The sequence below is a fragment of the Lepidochelys olivacea genome (genome assembly GCF_965140295.1).
Source record: "Lepidochelys olivacea isolate rLepOli2 genome assembly, chromosome: 9".
Taxonomy (NCBI): Eukaryota; Metazoa; Chordata; order Testudines; family Cheloniidae; genus Lepidochelys; species Lepidochelys olivacea.
This window is the reverse complement of record NC_140419.1, coordinates 88,733,286-88,746,776: the sequence shown is the minus strand read 5'-3', so window position 1 is coordinate 88,746,776 and position 13,491 is coordinate 88,733,286. Positions and strand designations below refer to the sequence as shown.

Here is a 13,491-nt window from a genome sequence, read left to right as displayed (position 1 = left end):
GGTAGTGCCGCCTCACTAAATAAAGAACTTGCTATTAAACCAACCAGTGCTAGACAAGCTGGGAAACTTAAGGCACCCAGACCTATTCATGGGCAAATGTCAAAGATGAGGGTGATGGGAGAAAGTGCAAACCCTGGCAAAGACAATAGCTCATGGGTATTCTCTGTCCCCGAAAACTACTTTATTTGGAATTTTTCAAGAAATCCCCTTCCTTATGCAGCATATTAAATGATCTCCCCATCTCATAACATTAGTGAGAAACAGAAATTATCTACAAAGCTAGTGGCATTATCTACAATGCCCTTGCAAACAGAATTTGGGATTTCTTGACTGGATAAACTGTACAACAAACAAAAAAAAAAGCAACACCGATAAACATACCAAATAGTGATGAGGAGATCACGCACCCAGCTACCCAGCCCTGTTCATGTTTTTTTTTAAATTGGGAATGGGAGAAGGTCAGGAAAAAAGGAAACCAAAATTGTTGCTCAGCTTTAATTCCTGCAAGCAGTGTTATTTAAATGGACCATATGACGAAAGGGAACATGAAAAGCTATATAGAAAACCATGATTCAGGCAACTTCCCATCTGTTTAGTTCAGATAATTTTAGTTTACTTTTTTGGGAACTTGGATGAGCATAATTAAATGTAGCATTGGCTTTAAAAAAAATTAAGAAACCCTAATTTGCATGTTAAGCTGTCCTCATTTCCCAATACTGTGTAAAGTTTTGAACGCTAATCTGTAATGTATTGGATGATATGCAAAGTCTTTTTACTGTGTGTGGATTTTATAAAGACATGCAAATTAAGAGAATGTTTGGAATGGGTAGAAAAATAATTTTCCAATAATTATATGCAGGGTGGCAGAAAAGGTGTTTATAAACTTTTCCCCACTGAGGTCTTTTATTCTTGACTGCACATTATTTTTTAAAGTATGTTGCATAAATTGGATTTTTCTTTTTAAATGTAACTTCAGGTTAGAGTGCTCTACTCGGAGCTATAACCCACTACAGGGTTTGTACTGGACCTGGCCACTGGTGGGTAGAGGCATTCTGCTTTTAGTGTCACGCCATGCATTAGCCTAACAAATGCATAACTTGTTATGGTTTATTCTACATTGTGTCTTCAAGTCCATGTGACAATATAAACACCTGATCTGAAGATGCAAATACATAATCACTGCAGGAGGGCTGGCTAGGATGAGACTGGACTCATTCAAACTAGGCAAAAAACATTTATGCAGGGCAGGAATTTATAGCCCTTTCAATATGCTACATATGTAGCCATCCTTCCTAGGACATAGGTTATTTGCACTGTTTGTCAGTGGCTTCTGCTTCCTTGTTCACTCTGGATTCATGAGCAAGATCACATGACATTGTGAAATGCTACACATACGACAGTGCGGCAAAAAGGTACCAGTGATATGTCTGACTTTTTAATTCCAGCAGATGCTGGTTGAGGGGGCTCCATAATTGCTCTGCCAAGGCTGAAATAGCAAACATGTCATCCCTCTTGGGGCTCGTCACCGCAATGCAGCACTTGTCTCCAGCAGACAAAATAGAAGCTTCCTGGATTGATAGTTAATTAGATTACAGTGACTGCTAAATAGGAATTTTACAAAGAAAATATCAGAAAACGTCAAGACTAGTGATGTGCAGGATACCATCGGCATGCCAGGAGCTGTGCGGTCTGTGTCTGTCCAGTTGGAGAAGTTCAGAGGAAGATATACTGCCCCAGATCCACTGTCATTGAGGGTAGTTCCCTGCATCAATTGAGGGCAATGTGTGTCTGGGCTGGCATTTACTGACATGAGAAAGAGATCATTTTGCTCTTGTCTAGCTGGGAATTTGCACAGCCTCATGGCACACAATGATACTATGATTTTTTCTTTTTAAATTGCTCCATGTTGGTTTTTAAGCACTCACCCGAATGTTGTGAAATGCAGTAGCTGGGTGTACAGCTTTGGTGGTGGCTGTGTTCTGGAAGTTTTGAAGCATGTTTATTTTTCTCCTTTTAAAAAAGAAAACCTATTTGAATCTAGGTTTGCAAGCACATGACTGAGTATATTTTGATGGGAAATATATTTATTGAGATGAATCTGAACTATGGAGGTTGGGGGGGGCAGGCTTAGTTTGGGATGAACGGCTCAGTCATGCTACTTAGGCACAGCCCAGAGTAAGGGCCAGTGTGGAGCTGCATTGCTCCTGAGGGAGCATCCAGAGGTATTCTGCCTCAGGGAAAACAGTTTCTGCTACACCTTTTTTGCAGTCCTGCTGCTTTCTGGAGGTAATGTGGGCCATGGCCCACCTCCTCTTCCCCAGGTATCTCCCCATTCAGAGTACACTCCAACCCTGAGGGAATGGGGAGGGAACAATCCTCCCTACTTTTGCCCTTTCTCCTCCCACCCTGCCCTTGCTTAAGGCCCAGACAGGATCTAAGCCTAAATCATTTAGAACGGTTCTGTCTTTTAGGCAGCCATTGAACACATAGGTCCAGATGTCCCGATCTCCACAGCTAGTTAAGGGTCCCACCCTATTTTTCAGGGCAAGGAGTAAGAAAGACACTCTTGCAAGTTCTGGTATCAGAGATGGATGGAGCACATTTCTGGACTGGCAAGAGTGAACCGAGCACTGATCCTGTGAGATTCTGAGTACCCTCTGACTTCAGCAAGAGTTGAGGGTACTAGCTGCACGGCCCATTAACAACAGATACGGACACTTTAAGAACTTCTTGATATTTTGTTCCACTTGTTCTAATGCTGCCTTCTTTGCACTTGATCACCCTTTCTTTAGTAGGGAAAGCCAGACTTTGTCTCAGCAGTTAGAGGTTGCACTGATTTAATTAAAGGCATATTTTTTAATTGATTTAGCTGATTAACACTTAAGCTAAAAGCCATTTAAGCCACATTTAAATCAATTTAAGGATGTCCACACAGGGGTTTGCACCAGTTTAACTAAACTGATTCTTATTAACTGCTGCAGCTTTTATCAGAGACAAGGCCTTACCATCATATCAGCTACCCCAGTTCTATGGTGGGAGTTTGTTTAGTACTAAGGCAGCTCAATGCAGCCTTCGACTTTGAAGCACTCCATCTTCTGTCCCCCATGTCAGCGGGCACAGGCCTCCACTGTGACTATTTTCTGCCTCAGGCTGCAATGTACCTTGTTTCCCCGTCACACCAAGGGCACAGACAGTCTTACTCTGAAACAGAAGCGTCCATGTGGGGGGCAGTAGGGGGGAAATGTCCTATAGGTCCTTGTCCCTGCACGGATTGAGTTACTTAACCAGGGTTCCTCTTCTGGGATGCAACCTTTTAGGGTAGCAGCCAGCAGAGCCTCAAGTTTCCTGAGGACCAGGAGAAGCTAAGAGGATGTGTGGAGGCAAAAGGCATCCAGAAAGATTGTCTGGGCCTTCAGTGGATCCCCTGAAACCTACCATAGGTCTGTGGACTCTTTGGCTTGAACTATCTGCTGGTTCTGATGGCAGTGAACCTCACTCCCTCTCCCCATCGCCCCAAGACACGTGCCCAAGAACATGGTGTACAAATTCAAATCTCCAGTAACCTTACGCAGGAAAGATCTGCATCACCAGTTATGGTTGGTGCCGACGCAAAATCAAGGGGCTGGGCACTCCACCATCCCGTACAGCTGACCACAACTTGCACCATACTGACATCCTTCCAGGCACCCCCCAGCTCACAAGCAATCAGCTTTGCTGAGCTGCAGAGCAGAACCCCACCTTCTTACTGGGCCCACCCACTGCCTCCGTTTGATGCAGCTGGCTCACAGTCAGACTCCTTGTACAGCTGCAGAGGAGGGGATGGAGCTCTGTACTTAGGCTGTTCAGGTTCCTTTTTATTCCCAGACAAGACAGCCTGAGACCATGTTCCGGCCATTCAGGAGAGGGAGCAGCTCTTTTCGGGGCTGAAAAAAAGCTAGCCTGTTCCCACCCGCAACAGCACTCTTTAGTGCTGCAGCTAAATATTGCCAGTTCTTCCCCTTGTGGACTGTATCCTAAGAAACAGAAAGTGATAGGCCCAGCCCAGTCCTTTTCTCTTTGGGACCTGCCCAGGGAGAAAAGGTCTCAGCTAGTTAGCAAAGAAATCCCTCATTGTCGCCACCACCAACTATAGTGGCCACTGTGGCCCACTGTTTCCATGCCTGGCAACTCATTCTGTAACACGGTATTATCTATTGTTATTTTATGTAAATATTGAAGTGTTTTATGCAAATATTGCCTTTAAAGTATATTGAAAGGATCCTGAACTACAATATTCAAAAAATAGTGAGTTTAGGTCAAGAACATTCAATTGCTTTGTTTTGTGTGTAGGAAGGGAAAGGTTCCAGGTTTTTTGCTTTAAAAAAACTGGTGTTAATTTGTTCAGGACATGAAAAGCCCCGCTTACCTATACTAGCTTACTCTCTGTTAGTGCAATAAGATATCTTGTAAGTTCAAATTTCTCAGTCTACTTGTGAAGCTACTGTGAGCTGTCTAATTATTCTACTAAAAAGGGAAAATTTGCGTTACTGGATTTCCATTCTCTTTATTTAACAGCGTGTGCCGATTACTCAAAGCGATATGGGCAGGGCCTGGTAATATAGTGTTGCTCTAGTATTAACTTAAGGGGATGATCCAGTTGCCTGCAGTAGAAATTACTTTGTGGCCAGGAACCCTGCTTTATCGCTTTGTGTAGTTTTAAAGTAGTTAAAAGCTTGAATAACATAAAATAACATAATATAATGTTATTTATGTTATTTCCCACGTGAAGAACTCCTGTAAACCTTGCAGTATTGAAACTCAGTGAACAAGGCATCTTAGACAAGCTGAAAAACAAATGGTGGTACGATAAGGGTGAATGTGGAGCCAAGGACTCCGGAAGTAAGGTCAGTCGCCGAAGGTCTTTTTGTACTGATTAGAACTCACATTTTGACCCACTGTGTTTATCCAAAAATGATTTTCAACCGTTAATATTTACGTTTCCAAGGTTCAAGGAAAAACGACTAAAAAAATTAAAGATCAGAATATGACAGCATTTTTCTTTTACAGTATTAAAGACTTTAGTTGTAAGTACATTTTACTACTTGGATATTTTGCTGGGGGAAAAAAAAAGGCCATGGAAAATGCCTAAACGAACCTCAGACTGGTATCTCCATTTAACCTACAAGCTTCATCACAGTCAATGTATTATTTAGTCCAGCATTGCTTTTCATTTTTGAGTTCTGAGTACATAAAATTTTGTTTCAAAATTGTACCTAAAATTCCTGTCCACACTGGTTGTGAGCGATAGGTCACGCATGCTTCTGAAGGATGGATATTTTCATGAAAGACATCCCATTGATGAGCATGAAACACCTTCCCACCCCCACCACCCCCAAGAAAGTTTAGATTTTCTGTTTGAATTTTTTTCTAAGAAAACTAATATTGTGATATTATTGGTAACTCATTTCATAAATCTTGGACATTCATTTTATTGTGCATTGAACCATTTTGCTACTGTATTACTACATTCCATACCAGAAATTTTTTAACTGTTGGAAAATCTGAATACCTGGCATACTTTAAATCAGAGGTTTTCAAACTGTGGGGCATGCCCCCCTAGGGCAGCATGGAGGAATATTCAAGGGGGCGAGTGGTGAGGCTGGGACCAGCCCCACAAGCCAGGGCTCAGGGAGGGAACACCACCTCCATCCCCAACTCACCTCAGTGGGCCACCCAGCCTATGGGTCAGTGTTAATGCCTCCACACCCAGCACTGGCTCTGTCCCCAGAGTCCATTGCACACGCCTTCCACCAGTTGCAACCAAAAATTGTAACTCAAAGGGGTGGGGGGCTCAGCTCAAACAGTTTGAAAACCACTGCTTTAAATGTATTGTTGGTACAGTTCATGGTTTAATGTAACCAAGCTACATACTAAAACTAATCACTGAGGGCCAGGCATCAGGTAGCCCTGCAGCTGTTCCTCCTGTAGAATTCCCAGATACTTCAGTGAAAGTTCCACATGTGGATTAGTGGCTGGATCAGGCCCATGATTTTTATATTTCCTGTTTTATTTGGGGGAAAACATTCTGCTTAACCCAGGTAATGAAAATACAGAGGTTTAGTTAATGCTAATAGAATTATTGAGGAAGAACAGAGCTGACCCAGCATTAAGCATTATTGGAAAGGATATTGAAAGACACCAAGAGGAGATAAGCAACCCAACTCCCATCAGAAAAAAAATCACTCCCCTTGGTGCCTTTGCGAATCTCCCCATTATTAGGTGTTTTACTATTTTAGAGCTGTCTCCTGGTCCTCCTGAAGTCAACAGCAAAACTCATTGATTTCAGTAGGATTGGAATTTGCTTTCAGGGCCTGATTTTCCAGCTGTTGCAGAATAATTTTGGATCAATGAGAGTTTGAATGCACAATTGTAGGATCAGGCTCTACATTCTTGAAATACAACTGCAAACATAAAATTTAAAATTGCAGGTAATTTAAAAAACTGCCTTTATCCAAAATGCCTGTATTTCCCCCAGGCTGTTACTAGGCAGATTATATTTTCTCCTAATTTTACAGAAGTTTTGGACATCCCCAGAGAACTGACATACATCAAGGTGTACCTGCAAATATTTTAAATTAGTAAAAATATTTACTGCAGATTGCTCTGGCATCTGGCTTGACAACAGCCACCTAGATTCTATGTGTTACAACTCAAAGAAGGAAAGTATGAATAAACAATATTTAATAAATGCAGAACACAATTCAATTCAGCAGCAAAATGGTTACAATTCTGTATAACCTGATTACAAAAATTCTATTTTTTTGAAATGAAGGACTTCCCCCGTCTGCCATGCATTGAAGGTGCATCTAGACAGCTTTTTAAAAATTAATATTAATTTTATTCAGTAAGCCAACCTCTTTTTATAACAGCGGGTGCTAGTGTAGTTAGCTGGACCTGAAAGTAACTGACCGTCTTCCTCAAAAAAAAAAAAAAAAAAAAAATCTTATTGTTAAATAGAAACCTGATCATTTTCTCAACATCCAAATTATTTTCTCTACATTCACCAAAAATAACTAAATCTTGTGTCTTGTTAGTTTTAAAATGGACTTCTGTAAAGTCTGCCTTATTTTATGCAGTCATTGATCTACCCAGTGGGGAATTCCAAAAATATTTGAGATTCTTTGGGGAGAATGAGGCTAGGTGCCTTCTGTTTGCTACCAGATATACGCAGCAGCACTTAGGTTTGCTGGGTAGAATCCTAGCCCTATTGACGTCAATGGCAAAAGTCTTCTAGATTGCACTAGGGTCAGGATTTCACCCACTGAACAGGGTGAGATAGCACAATAACTGTCTTGCGAATCCCTAGTTTAAACCATTTCTGTGTCAGTGGGATAAAGTTGAAACTAACACTGATAAATGAGCTCCAGCATGTAAAGTAACTAGGTAAGAGTATTTGGGGCACCTGATATTCTGAGCTGGGATTTCTGGATGTGTGGGCGCAGGGAATCTGATGCAAACAGAGTTATATATGTCCGAGCTAAGCCAATCTGACCTTTTGCTGCAGAAAAACTAATCAAGTGGTTCATTTTTCTTAGGACAAGACAAGTGCTCTGAGCCTGAGCAATGTTGCTGGGGTTTTCTATATTCTTGTTGGAGGTCTTGGTCTCGCCATGATGGTTGCTTTGATAGAATTCTGTTACAAGTCTCGTGCAGAGTCCAAACGAATGAAACTCACAAAGAATACACAAAACTTTAAACCTGCTCCTGCAACCAATACCCAGAATTATGCTACATACAGAGAAGGCTACAACGTGTATGGAACAGAAAGTGTTAAAATCTAAGGGTACGATTCAGGTCTAGTAAGCTAATAAACTAGTTATATTTTGCTAATATCTGTTCTTCCTCCCCTCCCTCGCAACTTGAGTAATTTTTCAGAGTTATTGTATGTATCAGAGTGAATGGGCTACAATAATTTTCATAATATAGTTTGGAAAAGCTCTTTCACAATACTCAGTAATATTTGTGATTTTATTTGTTTTCTTAATCAAAAAGAGACCAGTTTCCATTCCATACCTTTAATGGTGGTGCCAGACTTGAGGCTGAAATAAATGACTGTTGTATCTGAGGTTCTGGCATTTCAATAGCACAGTGTTTCAAACAGTTCCATCGTCCCTTTAAATATTAACTGTAAATTTAGAAATCTTTTCTGCTTTGCTTGTGATGTTTTCCCCTTTATTTAATTTATTTATTTATTAAGAAGTTGTGCTCAATTCAGCTAACTGCTTCGAGGAAGTCTGGTAAATATTTTACATGCTCTTGATGAGAAATTTAGAAAAATATCTCAAATTCTACAACAGAAGTGGGTGATTTCCTCATGACAAAAATACAAGTTAATTACTAAATCAGTACCTTTCTAGAAGTTATTTGAACAGAGTAATTCACATATTACACCTATAGCTAAACTAAAAAGCAAAGGAATTCTAACTTTCAGATCATCTTTGTTGCTGTAAATGATGAGGGGGAAGGTTGCATAATTAAGTGTAGATTAGAATTATGGTGCCTGATGATAACACACCTCTGAGTCTACAAAATGAGGGTCCACTCCTGCTTCCATTGACTTGAATGGAACCTTTCCACTGCCATCAGTGACAGGAGCAATGGGCTCCCTCAACAAGTTCTCTTCCCAAAACTTCCCACTTCCCATCAGGTTGGAAATGTTACAAGAACTGTCTAGCTTGTGGCATTACAGCTTCTGGCCAGAAGCAGAAAGGGACAAGGTGAGTAAAATCATGATACGTTATTTTTAAAGAGTCTAACTGGACATTTGCAAAGCCTCACTGCAAACTTTATCATCAGGAGTAAATACTGGTAGTATGGGAGCATCCAAAGGACTGAATGGGGATTGGGGCAGTATTGTGCTACGGGCGGTACAAACAGAAGGGGGGGGGGGGGAGAGAGACACACACACTATACATGACCTGAATAGATTTTAATCCTTCCTTTATGTAACCTGGTTCACTCTCCCCTAGATATAATGGTCTCCTTTCAGAAGAAAACAACTGAAATATTTGTATTCTTATCACAGATCCTCGCTTCTCACAGCATGCAACAGGAGGAGCAGCTGAGAATGTGGATACTCCATGGACCCTGAGCCAGGTTTACTTTCTCCTCGGTGTCAGGCCTGGCACACATTGATGTTGGTGCAATGAACTTTTAATAGGAAAAACTGCTTTTTTTTTCCTTCAGTGCCTTATTGAAGACTCTGAGACTCAACAATGCAAAACCATCACTGAAATATTCTTGCTTTGCTTGAAAATTTAAAAAAAAATGAACTGGTAAAAGATACTAGTATGTGAAAAAAAATTCTTGTAAAAAAAAAACAAAAAACAATCAGTTCAACAAAAGCCATTCTTTGATACCACTGCACAGATATGAACTTATGTCCTAAAATCCGAAAGAGTCAGTTTCACCACATGCCCCCTACCTAACCAAGTTCTTAAACTATTCCTGATATAAAGCCTCAGAATTCCACGACTTATGAACAGACTGGCCTGTCCCTACTTCTGAGAACTGCTGTCAAGATGCTCTGGGGGGTTGGTTTGTTTGTTTGTTTGTTTGTTTTAAGCAGTGGTGTGATTTTTTTTTCTAACCACTTAAAATCCTCCAGCTCATTTGAGGAAACGTGTATATCAATAAGAGATTAATGTAACACCACACACAAAAGATGCTTTAAAAAGTTAGGGTCAATGATTATTCATCTGTAAATCCAAAAGAAAGTGATTTGTGGAATTCTCTATCTTGCTTCCAGATCAGCAAATGAATTCTCTTGACAAGTTAACTATAGTACAGGCAAAAAAAATACTTCTTTTTTCTATCACCAGGCATACCTACAGGTGCTTTATTAAAATGGCATTAGATGGCTTTAGAAGAAGCTATTCATGATTTAGGTTTCTTGCTGTGTGTTTGCATTTTAATTCAATGTTTAGTATCACGCAATGAGGCAAGAGAAGAGCAGGAGAATAGTTTTCTCCACAGATGACTAAACCACTTTTCTCAAAACTAGCACTGAGAGATGATGCTTTTTGGCGAATTCTCATTTTAAAAAACAGAAATAAGGAAACAGAATAGTATCTCAAGTTAGACCTGCAGTTCCAGACTATAGTTACGCGATCTCACATTACTATTGCTAGTACTGTTATATCAGCTCCTGCCAATTATTGTTTCATGGCTGTTCATCAAAGGAAGTCTGTGTCCTTTCCTAGTTTGTAAAGGATACAATGTATTCCAAAATATACTGCTAAAGATAGAGGCTCAGTATTATTCACTTCCAACTTCTCAGATATGGGCAGTTTTTCAAACTTGACACTCTGCCAGAAAACAACTTACTTAACTGCATCTTTTTAAAACAAAAATCTTAAACATATTGTCAGTTACAAGAAAAAATGTTAAAGGAAGTATCTGCATACTAATTACCTCTAATATGACAATATCTGTAGTTCAATAGAGTTTTATTTCATCAGTAACAGACACTGAAAAATCAGAGACAATGAATAATCATTTTTAAAAAGAAGTTTGACCCATAGGTCTCTAGTTCACTGACAATATATTTGATCTTTTGTGAGAATAAGAAAAGATAAAATGGGAAAGTCTTGTTAAAGAAAAACATATTTCTGACAATGTAATATACAAAAGTTAAAGCTCATAAGAGAACGATTCACTGTTCAAGTTTTTAACAAGGTCATGAAGAAAATGAAAATGTTTTTTCTTCTCTCATGAAACTGTGATTTTCAACTTCTGAATGCTATAACATCCCAGCAAAGGGAAAGCTAAAGCTGTGCAGTTATAAGTTGTATTTAAAAAACAAAAACATTTTCTTAGAAGCTGTATAAAAAAGATGTGTGTTTATCAAATCAATTTTTATGAGTGGAGGCTTCACACAGGTGAAGAGGCTTGGTAAACCATTTGTTATTTTTTAAAACTTGCATGTAAAAAACAAAACAAAAAAAGTGTTGATAGCTTACAAATTCCTGTTACTAACTTCAAGCTCTGGAAGTTCAGCAGTAGTCACTTGAGGATTTTTTTTTATTATTATTATTTATTTGGTTTGGTCCTTTATTTTGTTTTATTTATTTTATTTTATTTTTTAAATTAAGTTCCTATTTTTGTCATTAAAACTGCACTTCAGTGAACAGAAAAATTGCCAAGCAAACTAATGGCTGTAAAAGCATAAACTGCATGTGTGGGTATAAATTACTGAACCTCATTTTAATGAGGTGTTGTACAAAGTTTTAATACATTTTGTAAATAAAATTGTAAAGAAAAAAGATCCTCTGCACTTTTTATTCAAGGCTCCTTGCTGGTTGGGCTGAAGAGAGCAGATGGGATTCTTTAGATTACTGTATATTGTTTAAGTACCACTTTATTTATGATGTTTCAGTGGAGAGAGTTTCTCATCCATCTGGAGGGCTTAATGCAGCTTACTGAGGGGACTCTGCACTGGGCCAGCTATGGGGAAAAGGTGCAGCCCAAATTTAAGAGCTAACACTGGGGTCCAAAACAGCGAGGTGCTGAGCATCTTCAGCTTCCATTCATGCAGCGCAAGTTACTCAGCTCTCCAACTAGAGTTGCAAAGGTTCACGTGTGTCAGGAAGCTCAGTTCTTCATCTCCTACACACCACAGCTCCCATTTCTCAGTCTGTCCCCTCCCCTCCATCAAACAACCCAGGAGTTACTGCTACCTTGGGATAGGGCAGGCACAGGTGGTCCACCAGGCAACTAAATTCACCACTATGTGGCAGCACGGAGATGGGTTGTCTCCATCTGGAATAAGGAGAAGACTGTTGAGTAGAGCTGGTGAGGAAACAGAATTTCTAACGTTTCAAAACTCTCCTTCATTCTGAGTCAAAAGGCAAGTTCCTGTCATTGCAAAATAATAATTCCAAAATATTTTGTTTCTGAAATATCAAAATTAAACTTTCTGAGAAGTCAGAATGTTCTCTTGTGGGATGGCCCCACCTGGGGCACCCTCCAGAAGCAGGCTAGAGCATGGCAGGTGCACTTGCCTCAGGTTTCCCCCATTTCCTCATGAAAGGAACAAGTCTCTCAGCGTGCAATACAAAGCCTGTCTCTGGGTATAATGTATTCATCTACACCAGTAAAGTTAATCCCCAAAAATCGTGTAGTAAAACCATTCTCCAATTTCCTCAACAAACAAAGACACAGCAGGTTTTTCCAGCTTCCCTCTTTAGGGTCATCAGCTCCAAGTGACCTACCTGAAAGTCAAGAGCAGCACTTTGTTCTGGACCTTGATCCGGGCCTCCCTGCCTGAGTATGACCAGTCTTCTCACAGCCCTTCACTCAAGCCACCTGAGGGCTCCACCCTCAAACAATGTTACACTCCTCCAGGCCTGCCTACCTGGGAGTCCAACCCTTGCTCAGGGGATTCATCCTCCTGCAACAAACCTCTTGTTCACGGGCTCAGCTTCCCCTGACCCAGCTGGATCTTTCCCTCTCCCTAGGGGCCACTGCATGAGCCTTCCACTCCCCTGGGGTCCCCAGCTCTGATCAGTCTCCTTCCCTCTGGGGTCCAGGAGCCCTCTCTCAAGCCTAATTGGGAGGCAACTAACTAGTCTCAGAGGCACTGGCCTCTTCCATCTTAGAGGACCAGTGTCACCCTGGGACAGTTACATTTCAATTTTGTTTCAATTTTATGTTCTCTTATAAAAGTTGAAACAAAGTCAAAATTGAGCATCTCCACCATATTGAAACAAAACATCGAGATAATTCCCCCATCAAAGATTTCGCTGAAATCAGTAATTTACAGCAAAACATTTCAGTTTCATCACATCGGCATTTACCAATGGGAAACTGTTTCATGAGGAATTTTCAACTAGCCCTGCTGTTGAGCTTCAGGCTGTATTGGACTTGAATAGTTTCCTAGGGCCCAGGCCAACAAGCCCTTAACTCCCAGTTGAAAGTGCACAAGAGGTGAGCTTTAAAAAACAGACTGATTTATCCTGTCTGAAATCCAAGAAATGTATGATCCTGCAAGCTGCTCAGCGCCTCCATCATCCCATCTGATGAAGTGAGCTGTAGCTCACGAAAGCTTATGCTCAAATAAATTGGTTAGTCTCTAAGGTGCCACAAGTCCTCCTTTTATTTTTCCCCATCTCCCATTGACAGTAGTGGAGGGTGGGGGCACTCAGTTCCTCCTGGGATTGGGTTCTTATTTGTATCTTCATTGTATAAGCAATTAGTGCCTGAATCTGCAGGATGCTGAGCACCTCCAGGGTCCACTGAGCACCTGCTGCTCAGTCACGGGGGCATTTGCTGGATTGTAGGAAACAGACACTGAGGGGAGCTTGAGAAGAAGCAATACCAGAACCAATTAGTGGGAAAGCAACATGGCTGGTCCTGAGCTGGCCAATGCTAGTTCCCCAGGACTGGAGAGATGATAAAAATTGAAATGGTTCTTTAGTTGCCATGGAGACAGGGTAGCGCTGAAGTGTAAAG

The 13,491-nt window shown here is 40.6% G+C and overlaps 1 protein-coding gene across 5 annotated transcripts in view; it reads left to right on the top strand.

Moving 5' to 3' along the window:
* GRIA3 (glutamate ionotropic receptor AMPA type subunit 3) overlaps nucleotides 1-11,233 on the top strand; it is a 222,304-nt gene extending 211,071 nt beyond the window's left edge. Inside the window, exons 15-17 of one of the 5 annotated variants that reach the window (XM_084638760.1) lie at nucleotides 4,769-4,883; nucleotides 7,575-7,822; nucleotides 9,065-11,233. In XM_084638760.1, coding sequence (XP_084494886.1) covers nucleotides 4,769-4,883; nucleotides 7,575-7,820 — 361 coding nt within the window. In that variant the 3' untranslated portion in view covers nucleotides 7,821-7,822; nucleotides 9,065-11,233. Of the gene's footprint in view, nucleotides 1-4,768; nucleotides 4,884-7,574; nucleotides 7,823-9,064 lie in introns of those variants that run through there. The other 4 variants (XR_014712945.1, XM_084638761.1, XM_084638764.1 and 1 more) reach the window with 4 other exon arrangements.
* The last annotated feature ends 2,258 nt before the right edge of the window (nucleotides 11,234-13,491 follow it).